At 39.5% G+C, this 22,243-nt stretch overlaps 2 protein-coding genes and 1 pseudogene across 2 annotated transcripts; 2 read left to right on the top strand and 1 right to left on the bottom strand.

The window, feature by feature from the left end:
* Positions 1-11,852: 11,852 nt before the first annotated feature.
* On the bottom strand, positions 11,853-12,485 carry LOC119532860 (cAMP-responsive element-binding protein-like 2). Its single transcript, XM_037835118.1, has one exon. It carries the CDS (start codon positions 12,483-12,485, stop codon positions 11,853-11,855), a length of 633 nt encoding a protein of 210 aa, XP_037691046.1.
* Positions 12,486-14,553: 2,068 nt separating this feature from the next.
* On the top strand, positions 14,554-15,495 carry LOC119532859 (olfactory receptor 4K13-like). The gene has a single exon (XM_037835117.1). The coding sequence runs from the start codon at positions 14,554-14,556 to the stop codon at positions 15,493-15,495; it is 942 nt and encodes a 313-aa protein (XP_037691045.1).
* Positions 15,496-20,086: 4,591 nt separating this feature from the next.
* LOC119533432 lies at positions 20,087-21,031 on the top strand (annotated as a pseudogene).
* Positions 21,032-22,243: the final 1,212 nt, after the last annotated feature.

Genomic DNA, 22,243 nt, shown 5'->3' with positions numbered 1-22,243 from the left:
TTTTTGGGCAACCGCGGGGTGGTCAGTCCTACTATTATCGTCTTGTCGGTCGTCGCCATCATCAGCAGGGTCGGAGGCTTGGTCTAATGGTTCAGGTTGTATATTCGTTGGCGTTTCTGACAGCTGTTCCTTGGCTTCTTCAGGTGATGTCACGGTTCTCACCAGTCTTTCCGGAACCCACACTGGTTGACGTCCTGGTTCCTGGGGAAAAACACAAACAGAGCCTCTGGCCCAGCTGAGCACCGGGTCAGGGCCTTTCCACTGCCCCGACAGGACATCCTTCCAACGGACTAGACCTCTATGCGGAGGACTCGGGGTGGTGTGTTGCAGGGCAGGTGTCATTCCTTGTGAATTTTCGTTTAAAAAATTATATGTGAGCAAGGCTACAGACAGTCGAGCTTTTGGGGACAGGCCGTGGCCTATACCCTCTTTCTGTTTTTTAAGCAAGTCTTTGAGAGATCTGTGCGCTCTTTCAATGATTCCTTGCCCCTGAGGGTTATAGGGGATGCCATGTTTTAATTGGACATCCATGTTGTCACAAAATTTTTGGAAGGATTTACTAGTGTAGGCAGGCCCGTTATCCGTCTTTAACGTCTTTGGCTTACCCCAAGCTGCCCATGCAGCAAGGCAGTGTGCAATGACGTGGGAGACTCTTTCTCCTGGTTCAGCAGAGGCAAATAAAACTTGGGAGCATGTGTCCACCGACACATGTAAGTACTTGATCTTACCATACTCTGAATGATGAGTGACATCCATCTGCCAAGTATCCCCTGGGGTGAGACCCCTAGGGTTGACCCCAACCGAGGGGACTGCTCTCTGCTCTGCACAATTGTTGCAGGCTCGGACAATATCTCGAGCAGCTGCACGTGGTATGCTGAACCGCTTAGCTAGGGTACCTGCATTGATGTGAAACTTGGCATGGAATTCTCGGGCTTGTTGATACGGTACCAGCGTCGGAAAGATGTGCAGCTGTCGAGTGGCTACATCTGCGCTATGGTTCCCCTGGGCCATAGGGCCAGGCAAACCTGTGTGGGCTCTAATATGGGTTATGTAAAAAGGGTGTTGCCTGGTCCATATAACCTCCTGTAGTTTGGCAAAGAACGTCCTTACTGTAGAGGAATGTTTAACAATGCCCACCGTTTCTAAAATTTGTACAGAGTTCACAACATAAGCAGAATCCGAGACGACATTTAAGGGCTCGGAAAGGCTTTCCAGGACTGCAATGATAACCTGCAGTTCTACCCATTGAGGCTTTTGTGGTTGGAAGAGCACTGTTTTAGGAGTGTCCCCCTCCACACAATACGCCCCTGTTCCAGAGCTGGAGCCGTCCGTGTATACGGTGGGGGCGCCTGCTAGTGGCCTAGGAGAGGTTACTTTGGGAAAAATCACTGGGTGCCGGGTGACAAACTGCAAGAGAGGAGCCTTAGGGAACTGATTGTTAATGGGACCAAGAAATGTACACCGGAGAATGGCCCATTGATCTATGCATCCGGTGAGTATCTCAAGCTGCTGGGAAGAATAAGGCACCCTGAGATTTTTGGGCTGCTGACCGAAATGCTGCACAGCCCTTTTAATGCATTCTAGGGCCAAGTCTGCAACCGCTGTAGGATAGTGCTCTAGGACTTTTTTGGGGGAAACTCCAGGGTGGACCCAGAGCAGCGGCCCCCGCTGCCACAGTACCGCAGTGGGCTGTAATTCTGTCGGCAGCACGCAGGCTTCAAAAGGCTCATCAGGGTCTATTCTCTTCAATGCAGCGCCACTGAGCGCCTGTTCCACCTGGCATAGTGCTCGCCTTGCCTCTGGAGTGAAGCTTCGAGGTGAGTTTATATTAGAATCCCCCTTCAACAGGTCGAACAAAGGTGTTAGTTTGACATTGGGTATTTTTAGGTATGGACGGATCCAATTGATATCCCCCATGAGTTTTTGTAGATCATTGAGAGTGTGTATATTGTCTAGCCTGAGAGACACCTTTTGGGGGGAAACATGAGTGGGTGCGACTTTCGCCCCCAGGAAAGTGGTAATGTCAGTCATTTGGATTTTTTCAGGGGCAATCTCTAGGTTAGCTTCTCTAAGACTAAGGACTAAATGTGACAAAACTGTTTTAAGAAGATCTGTGTCTCTATGGGCTAAGAGAATGTCATCCATATAATGGATGATTTTCACTTGAGGGAACTGCTGCCGAGTGCTAGCTAGCTTCGCAGCGACATACAGCTGGCACATGGTAGGACTATTAGCCATGCCTTGGGGCAGGACTGTCCATTCAAAGCGTTGACAGGGCTCCTCTTGATTACTAGAGGGCACAGTAAAGGCAAACTTAGGGGTGTCTTCAGGGTGGAGCGGAATAGAAAAGAAGCAATCTTTCAGATCTATGATGAAAATCGACCAGTGCTCCGGTAATGCCGAGAGGAGGGGCAGTCCCATCTGAACGGGCCCTAAAGGCTCCATGCAATCGTTAATAGCTCTTAGATCATGTAGCAGTCTCCATTTACCAGATTTCTTTTTTATTACGAATATAGGGGTGTTCCACGGTGATGTGGAAGGGGCGATATGGCCCTTTTCTAGTTGTTCTGATACTAGGGCATGCAACGCTGCAAGTTTTTCCTGTGGCAAGGGCCACTGAGGCACCCACACCGGAGCCTCGGTTTTCCATTTTAGTTTTATAGGTGTGGGTGGGAATCTCTCCTCAGTGGCCCCTATGAAAAACCCAAGCCTCGTCTGTCAGACTTGGGGGCAGCTTGTATAGGCTCCGCACGTCCGTGCAGTGAAGCTCCTAAACCCTTGCCGGGGGTATACCCCATTTCTTTTAGCAGTCGCTTAGAGGTTGGGGAGTAGCCGCTAATTAAAGTAACGTCCATTTGGGTCAGAATGTCTCTTCCCCACAAAGACACAGGCAGGGCTAATACATAAGGCTGGAAACTGCCTTGGTGTCCTTCTTCATCGGCCCAATGAAGGGCAGCTGCACTGAGCATGGGCGCTGAAATTTGGCCTATTCCTCTAATGGGCTCTTCCGCCCTGCTCGTTGGCCAGGTGGGGGGCCATTCTTGTTGTCTTATGATAGACCAATCGGCCCCTGTATCGAGCAGGCCCAAGAAAGATCTGCCTTGCACCTTAATGGTTAGCATAGGTCGAGACTCCAGGGACATATGGAGTCCCTCAAAAATCGCTCCACTGGATCCGAACCCTTTTTCCCCTCTCTGTCTGATTCTGCTTGGAAAGACTGCATGTAAGCTGGGTAAGAGCAGGAGCTGCGCCAGCTTATCACCTTCTGCAATGACTAAGGTGCCCCGCTGACATTGAACCATAACTTGGGCACGGCCTGTGAAATCTGAATCTACAAGTCCTGGTATAACTGTTAATCCTTTCAGGGCCGTGGATGCTCTTCCCAATATGAGCCCTACAGTACCAGCCGGTAAGGGCCCCTTGAAGGAGGTCCCTACTAACTGGACACCCATGGAGGGGGTTAGTACGAGTCTGGAGGTGGCACAGAGGTCCAGTCCTGCTGAGCCGGGGGACGCACGAATTTGATCGGATCCTGTGTTGTCGAATGGCATGCAAGGGGGTCCGTCGAAAGGGCGGACCCCCTCTTCCCGTTTTTTGGAATCTGCTCGGGGCGGCCAGAGAGGCGTCTACCCTGCGCATCGAAAACCGATTTACAGTCTTCCGCGCGGTGGGGGCCTTTGTGGCAACGGCCACACGGCCTGGTTGCTGCACCTGGTTCGCCAAACCGTTGAGTGGCAGGGGGTTGACGTCTATTGGGACAATCTCTCTTAAAGTGCCCTGATTGGCCACAGCCATAGCACCCGTTAGACTTTGCCCCTAAGGTTCTCGGGCTTTTTGTAGCCACCTGTAGGGAGCTGGCTAGCATGGCAGCTAGACCTGCATTAGTTAAAGGGCTGCCAGCATCTCTACAGAGCCTGACCCACTCTGTCAAATTTTTTGCTCTGTTTTGTGCCAGGATAACTTTGCACTCCTTGTTGCACTGCTCAAAAATCATTTGCTTAACCACAGTCTCTGCTACTCCTGGATCTGAGAAGATTCTCTCAGCTGCGGTTTGCATCCTGGCTACAAAATCCGCAAATGGTTCTGTGGGGCCTTGGTGTATATTGCTGAGTGAGGCCTGAGCCTCTCCCTCACCTGTTAGCTTTTTCCAGGCACCCACAAAACAGCGGAAGATCTGGGCATAGACCTCTTGTGGGAAACCCGTTTGGTTCTGGGCATGGGCGCCTCTCCCCAACAGCATGTCAGCATTCCACCCGCCACGTCTCCCCGCCGCATTCCTTGCAGCCTGCTCTTCAGCTAACTCCTCAAACCATGCTTTCCAATCTATGAATCGGCCTGACGGCAAGCAAGCACGGGCTAGCTGAAAAATATCTGCGGGTGTATGATTTAGAGCAGAGAGGTTCTCGATCATGTTCAAGGTATAAGGGGCATTGGGGCCATACTGATGGACGGCCTGCCTCAATTCCCTCAATAGTTTGTAATCATATGATTCGTGCCGATTGCCACCTTGGGGATTGATAATAACCGGGTACATTTCTGAGACTGGCTGCGGCTCAAGTGGCTGGTAGCCACCCAGCATGCCAAAAGGTCTAAATGTTGTGAAAGGGTTCCATCTCCAGAAATGTCTCCCACCACTACCTAATGGCAAAGGGTCCTGAGGGCCTGTATACTCGGGCGGGGGGTACGGCAAAGGTTGCCCCTCCCCTGACCGACCCATCGGGGTTTCCGGGTCTGGCAGCAAAGGATAATTACATTTACTGGGCATGGCCACTAGAGGGAGCTCTCGGCAAGGTCCTTTGGTGGGACCGCCCAAGGCGTCAGTTGGGAGCTGGGGTGTCCCTGGGGGTGCAGCGGTAGACATTGGCGGGGCGGAAGGCCGCACGGGTGTGGCGGGAGGCTCCTCCCACTCAATTAGCGGGGATGCTTCCGCCTTCTCGTCAGTATCGCTATCTGACTCTGAGTCAGAGTCACTGGACTCCGGCGGTTTGCCCTTACAGGAGCCGTCCGCTGACGAAACTGACTGGGTTTCTTGGAGCGCGCACCGTGCTTCTTGCAAGACAGAGGACGGGCTTAGGCCGGTAGCCGATTCTAGTTCAAGGACCGCACGGACGGTCTCCCATATGGGTACTAGAATCGGGTCCATACACACGCCCGTCTGGCGCGCTCGGTCTATGTCGCGACCGAGCTTCATCCAAGAGGGTAGGCTAAGGCTGCCGGTGCAGGCAAACCAAGGGGCAAAAGTATCAAGAAAACGCTGAAGGGAGCTTTTCCTGACCGAGATACCCCGTTGTTTCAAAAGGTTCTTTAAGGGAGCTAAGAGAGGTGAACTTCCGGACTGCCCCATGATTGCAGTCGGCACTATACTTCAGTCACTCGGAGAGCTCTTCCGAGTCCCCCGGGGTCACCTGAAAACCCACGGGCCCTAACTATCATGTAATAAGACGCACTCACCTTCTCGCGTTGATCAGGCGCGGGAAGTCCGCCGTAAGCTCGACGCGCAGCGCTGCTCTCCTCACAGAGGGACCGTCGAGAGCGAGGCAGGAGGAGGAGCTTCCCCGTACGGGCCACCACTTGTCCGGCGCTGCCCCGCTCGGTCCCCGGTTCCCGGCCGGCGAGGGGAAACAGGGAAGGAGAGAGAGAGATGCAGACTGCGCGAACTAACCTGGTCATGAATCACGACTCGAACCACACGGCAGTTGTGAAAGCAAGCCCTTTACTACAGCTAGATGAACATTCTGTGTTACTGGTTCCCACACGGGGCACGGCGCCTCGTGGGAGAGCAGCCTCGATGTGGCCGTCAGGCACGGCTCCTTGTGGGCTGTCTCACCCTACCCCGTCCGGGTAAGACCTTTTATACACAATTAACAACCAATAAGCTTCTAGGCTAGTATCGCGTATACAGGATTTCGATTGGTAGGAGCGGGTGGCGGATACATGCGTCACTATGCGGAAACAGGATGCAGGCGCCATCTTGGCTCACTCGATGGGCGGGGGTAACTCTAGAGCAGGCTGCAGCGCATACGCTAGGCCCGATTCGGGAGGCGACTTTCCACAGTCTAACATTAAGTCCTCCAGACAGGAATGGCCTTCAATGACCACATCATCAAGGCCTTCAGACCTTCCTTTGTTCTTTCTGTTTCTCCATTAATAGTCCTCAATTTTATTGAAGCCAGTTATAGCTTTTGTGAACATGAATATGAATAGGAAAATATAAAATATTTCTCATATCTTACAAAGAAGTTTCTCTATTTACAAAAAATTTGGATTCCTAAAATAAATTTCCAAGCCCATTTCTTCATAAATTATGGTTGTTTACATGTGCAAAGAAGCACTATAATATCTAATAAATCCTACAGTTGAAAATTGTCAGAGTTGTTGCAATTTGGTTCTAATGCACAACTCTGTGTCTGTTTTCATGAATGACTATAAGTGAATGGCTGTTCAGCAAAGGTATCCTCTTTTGGTAAATATTGGGAGCTTCTCATTAGAGGTAGGTGGGGACTTAATTTCTTCCTCTTCCTCTCCTGAACTCACACTCAGATGCTGTATTCTAAGTGAAAAAAGAAGTCTCAAAGCAAGTTCTACCAAACCTATAAACACTTACTTACAAGCAGAAATAGCATACAACCTGTTTTATAGTTCAGGTCTACTATGTTAAAATATTTTTCATGGATCGTGCATGCTTTTGTAGTTGTTACTAAAAACTGTTTGCCTAACCCAAATTCATGCATATTTTCTCCCGATTTTATTTCTAGGAAACCTAGTTTTCTGGATAATACTTGGGTTTATGATTCAATTTAGAGTTAATATTTGTAGAAGTCATGAGGTATAGTTTGAGATTCATCTTTTTTTGTTTTTTTGTTTTTTTGTTTGTTTTTGCAAATGGAGAACCAATTCTCCAGCATCATTTATTGAAAAGACTTTTGTTGCAATTTTTAAATATCCTTTCCTTTTGGCTATGTAACATCAACATATTAATGTACTTAAATCTATATCACGCTAACAAAATCATTCTCTAGGTCTGTTTCCTTCAGCCCACTCTGTCATCTTCTCCCTTCACCCTAGACCTTCACCATCTTACTCATTGCTTCAACTTACTAGTCTCTCATTTGTTTGGTTTTCCAGTTCCTCATTCACACATAGAATGTTTGAAAACAGGGTTTAGTCACCTCTAGTAAAAGTATTTTCACTGAGATCAATGACCTGACTAATTTCAAATATAACACACCAATTCTAGTCTTCATTATCTGTGAAAAAGCTAAAGCATTTGACCCTGTTTATTTAAAAGCCATTTTTCAACTCTTCTTTGGTTGCCATGATTCTCTTCAATCCCACCTCTTCTACAATCTTATGCAATCTCTTAGTTGCCTCCTATCCCAAGATTTCACCCTGAAACACTGCCTCTCACTATTGTTGCCTCTTGCTTTCCCTTCTCCCTCCTCTCTCCCCACCTCTGTTTGTTATTGGTCCACCCCAAACCCCGCAGGATCAGCCCTTGTGCCCCTTCTTGTTCTTGGTGTCCCCACCACCTGGAGTGCTATTTCCTCCTTCTCTTCCAATTGCTAACATCTCCACTTTGCGGTGAGACTGACCTTTTCCATCAGTTTACAAACCCAATATGGACACTTTTTTTGCTGTTTCTATTTAATTATTTAATTATGATAGATCTATAAAAAAGAAAATCAGCCTTAAGGTTATAGGGCATCACCATATCTGCCAAAAGAAAAATTTTCAGTTGATGCTTATTTGCATAAACCCCTGAAATCCTCAACCCTCACCTCTCATATGAGGTGTCTCCAGTCTAATTAATCTCTCCATTCTCTATATGGCCTCATCATCAGCTTGTATCATTGTAGGGCTTATTTTAGTGTGCCTTGATTTAAGTTCTTGAGTTAGCACCCGATTCTCCCAGGCAGAGTCTAAACTACATCGCAGCAGGAATCAGATCCTGTGTGGCCTGGATTTGCTCAGGGCTCCTAACAGAAAGGCTTACACGTTAAAGGAGGAAAAATAAACTATTAGGTTGGAAACAGGTAAGATTTCTCCCCAGAATTTATACATTTTACTATAGAGATTGTATAAAAAATTCAGGAATTCAACACAAAAAGTTAGCATGAGGTCTTAAGATCAAATTATTCTTATATTAAAGAATTTTCAATTCTGTCATCCATGAACTTCTATTCTTTACCTATTGCTTTCACCTTCTTGAAGAATTCTTCCATTTTCCTTCTGTTGTTCTCCTACCTTCACTTCCCTCCTCTTCCCCTTTCTCTTACACCACCTTCAACTTCCCAGAAATCAATGTTAACAGCCTGATGTAGAGTCTGCTTATGATTTTATAAGCATGAAAAGAAATAATGCCAAGTGTATTTTTCTGAAACTAGTTTTTCTAATTTAGCACTAGATCACGGATATTCTTCAGGAGCAGTAAATAGAGTTCTGATTTACCCTTTTAATAGCTGTATAAAATCCCATGGCATCAATGTAACATGTTGTATCAAACATTCCCTTAGAGATGAGCATTTGCTTTGCCCCCCACCCGATTTTGACATCAAACAGTGAAAAAATGAGTGCTTGTAGACATGCATTTTCATAAGCTGTTCCTTTCCATTCTGTGGTACACCCTACCAGAAAGTAGTCAGAGGGTAGGTGTTTTTTTTTTTTTTTTTTGGTGGATAATACCAGATTCCTTAAAAAAAGAATCTGTGGTAGCTTGAATATATATATATATATATATATATATATATATATATATATATATATATATATATTTTTAGATTTTTTCAAATTTTTCATTAAAATATAATTGTACAATGTTCCTCCGAGAAAGAAAAATGCCCCCAATGCCCCAAACACCATGAGGTTTAACTCCAATGCCCCAAACACCGTATGGTTTAACAGTAATCTTCCTCCTTTTTAAAACTAAGTATGTAATTGATAATATACAAATGATTTCTCATGAAATGTATCATTTATGTTTTTAAATTTTCTTTGCCTTTATAGCAACCAAAGGAAGTCCAGTTTAAACCTGTACTTTTTGCAGTGAGCCAACTCATGTCATGTTGATCATAATTCAAAGATGATAAAATAAAATGCTAAATGGTGATGCTGATAAATACTGTCAGTTAGCTGGTGAACAGTGATATGAATTTGCCAGAGTAAGAGAGATTCTTATTTAGATATAATGGAAAGATATATTTTTAAAGAATTTAAATTTTTAAGTCTAATATAATAAATAATGGAGTAGGTTTACTCCATATTATATTCAGTTGCTCTCAGATGCAGCAGGTCTATGCTAACTTAATGACAGAATATGACTGGTCTAAAACAGAAATGAATTTCCCCCTTATTTGGTAAAAAAAGAAAAAGAATACATGGCTTTGTTTACTCAGAAAGAAAGGAGAACAGTCAGAGGGACTGAGCTCAATGTATTTCTCAATTTCTTCAGTTCTCTCAGCCATTTTGTTATCATTACGAGTAGGTGAGAGATGCCAGGATTTCAGTATACTGTTTCTTACCTGGAATGGAGAAGGAAATGCTCCAGGTGTTTTAATCAGTGACTTTTATCACTGTGCTTCAAAGTGGCCAAAAGCTTGCAGCCAGCACCATACCCAAAGCAATAAAATAATTTGTTTTTAAGATGAAGGAATTTTTTCTTGGTTTGATATATTCTCAAAGATCAAATAGACAGATTTACGAATAAATTCAAATAAATTATAATTTACTTTCACCCAAAATTATACATCCTCTACCTGAGGATATAGTCACTGTTCTTATAAAGGTTCCTCCAAAAAAAGGAAAAAGAAAACGCAAATAACCCTGTAATTTAGAATTAAACCCAGAGAAGAAACACTTCAAGCACAATGGAGACATTCTATTGAAGAGCCATGAGCCACATTCATTTTGGAATGTTTGCTTTGGTAAACAACTCTTCTGGAGAACTCAAAAAGTACTGAACAAAGCAACATAAAGTAAGTCTTGGGATGTTTTGCAAAATAAAAATAGACAATTGAGTAGACCAGAGAGCAAAAACATACACACTACAATCTGAACACTATATTTAAAACACTTAAATTCTAAAGTCCTGGAATATCAACAATTCTTAATCCGCATCTATGATCCTAAAAAGACATTAAATACTCTTAAATCCCCAGTCCTCCGAAACAGAGAGACCCAACAGGCTATGCTAGTGAAATATCAGTAGTCACACACAGCCACACTGGAGATCTGAGTTTGCAACCAAAGTGCAAGAGGTCTTTAGGAACTCAGGCTATGAAGAGGCACTTTATTCAAACTCATGGCCTGAGTGAAGGGGGAAAATACCTTATAATTTTAAACTATGTGGTCCATCTCATGTTCCACCTCACAAACAATAGACTACCAGTTTATAACAGAACATTTTGTTAGGAAGCCAAATATTTGCTTCATTAGAGTGAAGAACAATTATAATTTAGCATATGAGAAAGAGAGTCATAGTGTTTCATTGGGACAATCAAGATTCTTAGGTCATATTATGAGCTTGATTCTTCAAGCTTCACTCCATATGGTAGTCAGGAGTAAATGTAGCTGTGATGGGAGCTGGAAAGAACTGCTCTGCTCTTCTGCCCTCCTGTCAGGTCCACAAGTGCAGTGCCCAACACAAGCACTGGTGCATCACTCAGCAGTGGAGGCATGGTCAGGGCTGGACCAGATGCACACCCACAGCATCTTTCTTCCTGGCTCAAAACACACTCATAAGGAAACTCATATCAGGAAAGAAACTAAGTGTCCTGGTGACAGCTATAGCCATTAGATCTATTAGCAATTTGTCCCTTTTTTTATTCTAGATATCTTGATGCAGAAACTCAATCTCAGCAGCTAGCTTCATCTTATTTTCTTAAGAAAAGTTCTCCAAGTTAGTGGAGTACACAAAGAAAATGTATGCGAACATTCATTCCTGCTTTCCCCCATACACACAAACACATAGCTTAGAAGTACGTACCTACGTACCTACCTACCTACCTACATACATACATACATACATATATATTCTGGGTTGTCAAGATGATCTGTGCTGCTGAAAAGTCTGAAGGGTTGCTTCTCACTTAACAATAAAATGTGGCAAACATTCTCCAAGTATGCATGAGGCTGTAAGCAAACTTTTATAAACTGTATAAATACAGTTTGAGAAGACAACAACAAAGGTTTTAAATAGGGGATTTCCTGAAGGATTTTGCTAACGACTTCATTATTTAAAACAGGTAGACTATTGTGGATTATAAGAATATGAATATTTATATTGGTTAATACATATTCATAGCTTATGCTGGAATGGCTCACAGAGAAATCATGGTTCATGCAGGAAATATATATTACTTGAATAAATATAATGAAATAAGATTAGGTCCATAAAGGCTGAGAACTTAAGGGTCAGTCATCAGCCCATTGGTTTCCCTTTGTAGGGCAATCACAAACATGAAAGAAGGTGACACCAAAACACACACACACGCACATAATTACATAGAAAGAGCATAATAACTAATAAAGCAATATGGAGTTACACAGTGCAAAAATACAATCTTCAACTCATTTTTTTCCACTCCTGTGGTTTTAAGCATCACAACATGTTAAATGCCATGGCTGGCAACACCAACCAGAACAGGTCTGAATGTCCGTAAATTTTCTCTGTGTTGCATGTTGGAGCAAGACCATTTGAGATCTAGGATCACACATTTTGGTAGAAATTGCAGATTTACGGAGATAACTACTGAGCAGTAGGTAGTAAACGGAGCCAAGTAGTGCAATGTTGCCCATTCATCCTCCCTGGGAATCGGAACATTGGCTTCAGTCACTGTCATCATTTTATATGATCTTCACAAGGAACTGTTACTAGCTTCTGCCTTCCCAACCTTGGTGTGCCTGCTAGGGTTCTGCTGGGATTTATTCTGCTCTTCTCCAGCGAGCAGGGACTTTATTTCAGCAGGGGTTTTTCCTTGGTGCATTGCCATGCACCACTGCCTGTACATTTCCAGTTCCTCTCTGACAGCACATATGGCTCTTTCCCGACTGAGCACCAATTCTTCCAAATACTGGTATCTCAGCTTTTTTCTGGCCCGGCATTCTCTTGCACTCTGTTGGCTTCTCTCAAGTTTTGCCTTCAAGTCGATTTTGGCTGGCTCCCGACCACGTTTACCAGGCTTCTTTACTTTGCCTCCAACCATCTTACCGTCAATCAGCTCAGCAGTCAGGCCCGCGCTCCCTCCCCCGGCCTCCCCCGCCTCAGCTGGCCTGGCCTGGCCCCGCCTCAGGGGAAGGAAGGGGATTTGGTTGACTGCCCCTGCTTCTCCCCTAACAGCTCTCTTCACTGATGCCACAATCACAGGGATGAGGGTCCAGTTCAGAAATGGCAGAGAGGACCCTGGAGGTGGCCCAAATTGCCTCTCTTCGACAACGACGCTTCCTCCTCCCCCTCCTGACAGTTTCTGGGTGTCTGAATACCTTTTCATCACACCATCGTGAGAGGTGTTATCTCTCTTTTAATGTTTAGTTATCAGATGGGTGGGAAGTGATATCTCCTTATTATATATTGCCTTTTTCTAACTACTAATGATATTATTCATTCTTTCCCACAGCTTCAACCGTTAGTGCAATTACTGTCTGTGAAATGCCTATTCATATACATCATTTTTCTAACTTTACTGTGGTTACCTTAAAAGCAAACAAGTAGGAAGAGATTTTTATAAATTGCTGATATTAATATTTTGTGTCATATGTTTTGAAAGCATTTATGCTATCGTTTGCCTATTTATATTATTTTCCAATTTTAAAAAATAGTTTGTCACATATATTTATATATATGAATTTATATATATATATACATATATATATTTCCTTTATAGCTTCTGGATTTTCTATTTTCCTTTAAACAAATTACCCAAATCTACCCTTTCATTCTAAATTTTCTTTTTGCCTGTAATAATTTACTTTTCAAGTTTTCTGTTATCAAATTCTGTTGACTTGTGAAAGAGAGTAGTATACCTGAACTCACAATGATGATGTCAAAACTAATGGTTCAAGTTGGGCCAGCTATGATAAAATTCACATTAGTGGCAGTAACCATATGTAGAAAAGTTCATGTAAATAAATATTCTTCATAGTCTACTAGGCATACTGTATTTTTAAAAATTAAACTGTGTAATTAAATGATTACAATGTACAGTGAAAAGTCACATATACCTGATTTTATTCCTTTTATAACTGTCGTTAGTTCTGGGTCTAGGGCTCTGAGAAAGGCGTGAAAAAGAACTGGATGTCAGCAACAATACTGGAATAAACTTAGAATATAGACATCTAGTCAAATGGGGGAAAATTCTGTACCATGAGGATTCATGTATTGACCTATACTCTTTAGATGTAAACATCTATTTTGAAATATCATTTAGATTAGCTGATTCCACCAAAGTCAGTAACAAAATATCTGTGACTTAAATCCATTATTGAAAAAGCTCAGGTTTAAGTGAACATTAGAGAAAAGTCCATAGAGGACACAAAGATACAAAGGAGACAAGTTAGGAACACAAAGATTATGTTCAAACAATATATTATACATTTTTTTTTCTTTTATAGGTTTATGATTCACCTCACATGTTCCATATCTTTGAGGAAGAAAAGTTGAAGAAATGTAAAGAGATCAAGTTCAGGTCCTAATGTCAATAATGGAGATCTTGGTATTTCTGTGTACTGATTACATGTGAACACATATGCATTAGCCAAGAGAATCATATCAAAATTGTTTTCTATCCAATATTGCAGCAATTCCATGAGAATGTACAGGTGGAATAAAATTACTTTGTTAACATACACTGAAGAGTGAGGCAAGGTGAGATGACCATCTCAAGGTTTGAGAGTAGATCTGTATAATTCAGGTCTGAAGTCATATATTTTCTCAATAATCATGTTTAACATCAATTAACTATATAATTGACTCAACATTAAACTTTATATCAATATTATGGTCATGGTCTCTAATTAATGTTTTCTAGTTCCATTAATGGAAGCATAATGTAAATTGTATGATTTCAGCAATCATTTTTTGACTGTGGAAAAGACTTTTGTTTACAATATACTAAAGATGTGATACAAATTTTCTTTCTGAAAACTTCCAAATATAATGTATCCTCAGTCTACTTTTCAAAAAACTTTTCTAAAATACTAATAAGCTAAGTGTTCATGTACAGCCTGAGCTGGGGCTGAATATGAAGGAAGAACAAGTATTCACAAATGTCATAACTAACTTTGTCTTGAAAACTAATCGATAAGTAATTGTGATTGATATGGCTCCATATCCCACATAGTTTTTGTTGACATTGTGGACCTGTGCAATTGCTCAAACTGAAAATTACTAAGGAAAATCTAAATAAGCAGTCTTAGTGCCATAAGGGCTGTTTCCCTGAATAAAGACTAGGATTCTTATGTAAAAATTAGGCTCATGCCATGTTAGTCTCTATGATTTCTTTTCGCTGTTTCTTATATATGCCTTTAGACAACAACTGGTAAAGTGATGCAAATGAATAAATGGATCTCCTGAATAACAGATCAAGTGTTTCTGAATTTATCCTGCTGGGACTTTCCAGTTCTCAAGAAATTCAGTTTTTATTTTTCACCATCTTCCTTCTTGTCTATGTAGCCATCATAGTGGGAAATCTCCTAATTATGATATCTGTGATATTTGATAACCATCTTCATACCCCCATGTATTTCTTTTTGGCAAATTTATCATTTTTTGACTTATGTCTTTCCTCTGCAGCAACTCCCAAAGTGATTGCAGACTTCCTTAGAATGAGCAAGACCATATCCTTCTGGGGCTGCATGGCCCAGATGTTTTTCATGCACTTCTTTGGGGGTGGTGAGATGTCTCTCCTGATAGCGATGGCCATTGACAGGTATGTTGCCATATGCAAACCTCTGCACTACAAGAACATCATGAATTACAGGGTGCTCATTGTGTTTCTATTGCTTTCATGGGCACTTGCGTTCATACATACCACAAGCCAGATGGCATTCACAGTAAATTTACCGTTCTGTGGTCCCAAAGTTGTGGACAGCATTTTCTGTGACCTTCCCCTGGTCATCAAGCTTGCTTGCACCGAGACATATATCCTGGAGCGCCTAGTGATTGTGGACAGTGGTCTTCTGTCGCTGATCTGCTTCATTTTCTTGCTGATATCCTACATTGTCATGTTAGACACCATCTGGCATCACTCCTCCAGGGCATCCTCCAAGGCTGTGTCCACTCTCTCTGCTCACATCACAGTAGTAACTCTCTTCTTTGGCCCAATCACCTTCATCTATGCTTTTCCATTCTACAGTTTCTCTATGGATAAATTTCTTTCAGTGTTTTACTCTATAATCACCCCCCTCCTTAATCCAATTATTTATACTCTGAGGAATCAGGAAATGAAGGCAGCCATTAAGAGACTGTGCAGCCAAAATATTGGTCTCTGGCTGACTCATTAAGTATTGTCTGTCACAGCATGGTTTTTACTGTTTATTTTTGTCCCTCTTAAGATTTGAGTCTCAAATATTTATTTAAATAATTGCAATGAAAATGTTAACTAATATCAATTATAGCTCCTCAAAATTCTTATGGAGCATATATTTGATTAAAAATTTTAATGTAAAATGTTCTTAGTAATCATAGTTCATTTATTATGCATCTGCATATATTAGATTATTTAAAATATAAAAACATAATGTCTCCTTGCAAAAATTTTATAATATTCTTGTGGCTTAAGATGTAAATATAGAAAAGTTTAGCAAAATAGCACAAATGTGGTATTATGTACATTTTATTTTTAAAATATGTTGTAACTTAATGGCTGTTAGAAATATATGTCAATGTATATCAACCTTATGGATGTTTCCTAGAGGAATTAGGAATTGAATTAGGATTTCAAAAACTTCTTTGTTGCATGGCCTCAATAGGCATATCATGCATAGTTGAATGTAAAAATATGCTTGGAAATAAATATTTAAAACATTTCTTGAGTACTCAGTTTTCTAAAACATCAATATCATCTGAAATATTATGGATTAAAATCAAGAACTCTTTACTATCTTGCTGGTGTCACATCATGAAGGTCTATACAATATAAAAGAACAGTAAAATTCTAAATCCTCACAGTGGTTGACTTTTAAACTCCAGTAATATTAGCATTAATCAATAAAGAGCACAAAGCTGGTAGAAACTCTCTCTTTCTCTGTCTCTCTCCCTGCTTTATCTATCCTGTGTCTGCAAAATGTCTTTTATATGATAATATAAAAATTTTCTTTTTGTTAAAGAAAACCTTGCCTATGAATTTCTTTAAAAGTATTGTACGGCATCAACACTGCTTATTTTAATTTTACTTGAATGAAATCATTCAATTATTAAATTTATAAACACTCAGATTCATAAAATTAAGTTATTACAATTCGAGTTCACTCAAGTTTGTCATGTATAAGTTCATTTGCTATCAATATGCTCATCCTCTAAAATTGTACAAACTGAGTTGGTGCTTTCTAGAGAAAGCACTTTCTAGAAAACTTTCTAGAGCCAGTTCACATGGCTGATAAACTTGGTGAATTCACAACCCACTTATGTAATGAGTATGTTCTTGTTTTACCTTAGGGAAAAGCAACAGGTTTAATTTAATAATTCCCTCTGGTAGTTGATAACGTGCCTGCCACTTTTTAAGACCTGCAAATGATTGTCTTTCATATACCTGTAGGTAAAAAAATAACCCATATATATTCAGAATGTCACTGTGTCTGCATTTCACTGAAGCCACCACTCTTCAGCACGACTGGTAGGTTAAATAGTAGTGTCAACAAGATGATGCAGTTGAATACTTTTCAAAATATGAGACATTTTCTATGAAACTTGTTTATTGAATGTAAAAATATTGTTGTGATCATGAAGGCAATAGGAGACAAAAAATTTAGGTTATCTAGCTTAATGATAATTGCATCCAGTTACAGTAGGAACAGAAGGGCCACTCTGCAACTGATGAAAATCACTCACGCCCTGAGGAGTACCGTCAGTTTTATCCTTGAGTTTGAGTTTTCAGAATATAAAACAGGATCAGTTTAATCCAGAGTTCATAAAAAGACAAAATAGTTTAGGACATAGAAATTACAGGAAAAATTAAGTTCCTCCTTAGGTAATCTTAGCACCTGTGATATGTCTGAAATTTAGTGTAATAAGATACCAGATCAAAAAATTGGTAAATACTGAGTTATTTTAATATTCACTGGAATTATTTTTATATTTACTATGAGTAGTTATTTTAAATCAGTTAGCATTTATGGAATGCCAGTGAGATAAATGATTACATTGAAATCCATTTATTTCTCCATCATTTACACTTATTTTCATGAGTAACTCATATGACATTTTACTTAAAACAGTTAGCTAATTGTACTGCTAATAGATTCATTTTTGATAAATTTGCAACCCTAAGACTATTCCCTATATTTCTAAGCCCAAAGGCTCTTATCTACCTTTTTCTAGGACAATTCTTTTGATATTTTTTACTTGATCAGTATGAGTTTAAAAACCTTTTTCACTTAAAATTAATATTAAAACTGTGTCTATTAAATATACAAGTATATTATTTTAATTAAGAAAATAGAGCGGTTATTTTCACCATTAATCTGACTTTTCACCTTCCAAATATTTTCTCTTTCGATAAGTGAACTTTACTTGTGGATTATCATACCCACACATGGTTTCATGGTTTCATAAGAAAATAAACTCATGATCACTGGATACCATGAGCCCTAATTCTTTTCAAGACAATTGCTAGTTACGACTTTCTACATATACTAGCTCTCCTATTTAACTGCTTTTGTGGAAAGGAATGAAAATGAGTCTCTCACTGAATATAAATACACAGGACTGCATGCCCCTATTTTTTTTATTGCCCTCAAGCAAGCACTCATAGCTGGAAGGAGTAGAATAGTTTTGCATCTTTAGCCATGTGAATGGGTGAATGGCATTTGCAAATCTAAGCGCTCCTATTCACAGGTTGTTCATCTCCTCAAATAGTTCCTGCTAGAGAAAAATCAAACCCAACTTGAGACAATTTTTATTCCATTACTTTTCATTCCTTTTCAGTACATTGACATATGCATTATACATACTACTTATTTAAGATTTGCCTTTATGTTAAACTTTGGCTTAAGTTAGGAAGATTTCTTTAATTTTTCTTACACTATTTTCAGTTGTGCCTAAGTAGAAAATATATTTTTCAGATAATCTGAAATTACTTCATGAATTACTATAGTGAATTGCTCCATTTATCATAACAAATTTGAATCCAAATATAGGTAGACATAGCTGGACATTTTTCATAACTATGCTTTAAAAAATCAAAAGAGCCCCTAAGTAATAAATACCATCTTCTGTTTTTAATTTTCTGATTTTATATATGACATTAAAAAATTACCTTTGTGAATCTCCTCAAGATGTTTTCCTGTTAGCATTTTCAGTTTAAGGACTGTATCATTTTAAAAACAATTTTGCAACTAGTAAGTAGACTCAATTTTCACATGAAAAAGATTCCAAGGATGTTGACAATAATTCTTTATAAACAAGACAATTAGGTAATTGTAGTAATTCTATTTAATAGGGCAAACTGCTTTCATTAACACCACTTCTTCTTTATCATTCTTCCAGGATAAAATTCTTTTTGATCCTGTTAGTGTGAGTTCCCTCACAATAATTAGAAAATGAGATAATGTTAAAGAATTAGAATTTTGTGAATGCACACACATAGCACAAATATATACAGAGAAATATATGAATATATTACAGATATGTTGCCTTTGAGAGGCTTATAACTTATTTTACAGAAAAATAAATCAATGTACAAAAGGGTTGAGAATATATTTCCCTAGAAAAAGTTGAGTTAGAAGCAATATTTGAATCTTTACTCTTAGTTAATTTTTTTAAAAAACTCTGATATTTGGGTTAAACAATTTCATCTGAATACTTGATGAACTATTAAAGCAAAAATTGAACTTCCAGCCAGATTTTCCACATTTATTCTGGTGCTCCATATCTAGAATGTGGAATGAGTATGTATTTGTTTTTGGAGTGTGTGTTTGTTTGTGGTATATAAATCAGTAAGTTTAAAAAAGAAGAAAATAAAAAAAAAAAAAGAAAAGAAAGATGGTATACAAAGACCTAAGTCAAGTTAGGAACCAATATATTAGAAAGCTGGGACCAAAAGATTTAAATTAAGACTGACAAAGTAAGATAGAAGTTACCTAAGAGTGTTAGCTTAATGTGAGGTATCACCTAGATTCGAATGCCAAGTATGAATTACAAAGCAGCCATCATAAAAAGCTTGGACACTGCAAAATATTTATATTCCTGTCCAGAAAATTCCTGGAAAGTTCATTGTATTTTTGTATTATATTTTCTCTGTGGGGAAAAGGGTAAGAATATATTGCAGACAATAGCTGGTTTAAATCTTCAGAAGCCACTTAATCACTGGTATATATTTTGAGGATTTTATAAAGGTAAAAATTATAATAAATATATCTGATAGAACAAAGTACAGTTAATATACTGAAGAGATATATAATTCCACTCAAATGCATACCTTTGAACATTCCAAGTTGAGGGAATACATAGGGTTAAAAATTGACTATTAAATACAAAAACAAATGAATATGTTCTCATTCACTTGAACTCTCTCATTTGACTGGATATAATGTCACTCATTTTACTCATTGATTCTTGAAGTCATGGGTCATGAACTGATGAACTTGTGATGGTAGTAACTGTAAGTCCATATGGATATACAATCTATAGTGGCAAGCCACATTTCATACATATATATATTTCTCATCTTTTGTGCCTTTGTGGCAGAAAAAATGAAGTAACATGTCACTCATATTAATCAATTAAAATGGGTTTTGCAGAAATGTTCACCTTCAATCTTTCCTAGGAATCAAATATTCACTTTCTATATGTCCTAGCCTTCAAAACCATCACAGCTGAAATGAAAACTATTTATAGATTATCTTCATTTTAAAGGCTTTCTGAAAATCCTACCTGATGGACAAGATGAATAGTTCAATGATATCTGAATTTGTTTTGTTTGGACTCACCAGCAATTGGGAACTTGAAGTTTTCTTTTTTTTCATACTTTTGTTGGCCTATGCAGCAATCATGACAGGAAACTTTCTCATTGTGGTCACTGTAAACTGTGACTCTCACCTGCACTCCACACCAATGTACTTCCTCCTTGGAAACCTCTCCTTTCTTGACATGTCTATATCCACTATATATATAAATCTAGGACCATTTCCTAGATTTCCTCAGGGAGAATAAAACTATTTCCTTGTGGGGCTGCATGGCTCAGATGTTCTTCCTCCACTTTCTAGGGGGCAGTGAGATGACTCTTCTCATAGTTATGACTGTGGATCGGTACATTGCGATCTGCAAACCCCTCCACTACACCACCATCATGAACCGCCGGGTGCTCGTGGGTTCAGTGCTGTTGTCATGAGCTGTTGGTTTCATGCACACCATGAGCCAGATGGTTTTCACTGTTACATTGCCCTTCTGTGGCCCCAGTATAGTGGACAACATTTTTTGTGATCTTCCTCTCGTTCTAAAGCTTGCCTGCACTGAGACCTATGTTCTGGAGTTGCTGGTAATTGCTGACAGTGAACTGTTGTCTTTCATCGGCTTCACACTCTTGCTCATTTCCTACACTGTCATTCTGGTCACTGTCCGATGTCATTCCTCTAGTGGACTCTCCAAGGCCCTGTCCACCCTGTCTGCTCACATCACTGTGGTCACTCTTGTTCTTTGGGCCATGTATCTTCATTTATGCTTGGCCATTTAGGAGCTTTTCAGTGGATAAATTTCTCTCTGTGTTTTATTCAGTTATCACACTGTTACTAAACCCCATTATTTATACTCTGAGGAATCAGGAGATGAGAGTGGCAGAAGCAGATGAGGACCCAGCTCATGAGCTCCAGACAGACATTCTAGACACAACCATGACGATAAAGGTATTTAGTGCAAAACCCGTACACATTACATCTCAGATCTGTTGTTTTTAATTTGTTTTGAATGTAGATTTTTTAAATATATTAATAATGTATTGTAATTTTCAGTTGTTACCTTAGTGTCTTTCTATGACATGTTGCTTTATTTAAACTCTTTTACCAAAATTAAAATAAATTTTTGGATAGTAAAATACAGCAATTTCTTATTGAGTAAAACCTGGCTCATCGAGTTGGAAGCCAATAAATGTCCAAGACTAAATGCCCTTAAATAAAGTGAGATTGAATATATATTTATTTGTTTACTTTTAGTTGAGAATTAGGGACCTTTCTATTAAATTATCTAAATAAATAAATATGCAAAATATTATGTACACTCCATTAAACCCAAAAGCAGATGCACATGCATCCACAGTTTTTCTTCATACATGAAAGGATTTTTTTTTAAAACCAAACACACTACATTTTTACAATTGGTTTGATCCATACAGATACTGTTATCCATGGATGTGAAGGACATATTTATTTCATTTTTAAGAAACAAGAATTCCACATGACAAACATGTGACAAGGAGTTGCATTCTACTTTTTCATTTATGTTTGGATTTATATTTACTCATATCTCTCTTGAGAATCAGATAAGACCCTACTATTGACTTAGTTCCCATGGACTAAGAATTTTGATGATGCTTTTATATATCCCAGGCATTCACATCTCAACTTATGAGGAAAAAATGGGAATATTCAAGCTGGTCAAGTTGCATAAAGAAATTCAGAAAGCTTTATGAGTTATAAAGGTTAATTTAAAGTCTATGGACTTGAGAATAAATAGACTATTTGTTTTTTTGAAATCAAATTCATATTGTTATGTTCATCCATAGTTTTATCAAAGGTGTAGTGTTTACCCAAAAATGTTTTCCTAGCCATCTGTGCATGCCATAATTTAGACTAAATTTTTATTTTAAAAAATGCAACAAGGAAGATAGCAGCTGGGTCTCTGGGGATCTTTGGGCATTTTCACAACTGTTTCTTCTATCTCAGTTAAAGATTTAAATGTAGATAATGATACAGCATGTAACTTTTCGAATTTATACTATTTTGCCACATTTGTTCCAGACTCTTTTTTTTTTTACCTAAAATTGACTTAGAGGCAATGAATTTCTCTAAGCAACCTTCACATCAAATTATTCTCTTCGCA

The sequence above is a fragment of the Choloepus didactylus genome, chromosome 4 (assembly GCF_015220235.1).
Source record: "Choloepus didactylus isolate mChoDid1 chromosome 4, mChoDid1.pri, whole genome shotgun sequence".
NCBI classification, from domain to species: domain Eukaryota; kingdom Metazoa; phylum Chordata; class Mammalia; order Pilosa; family Megalonychidae; genus Choloepus; species Choloepus didactylus.
This window is presented reverse-complemented; position numbering and strand designations above follow the sequence as displayed.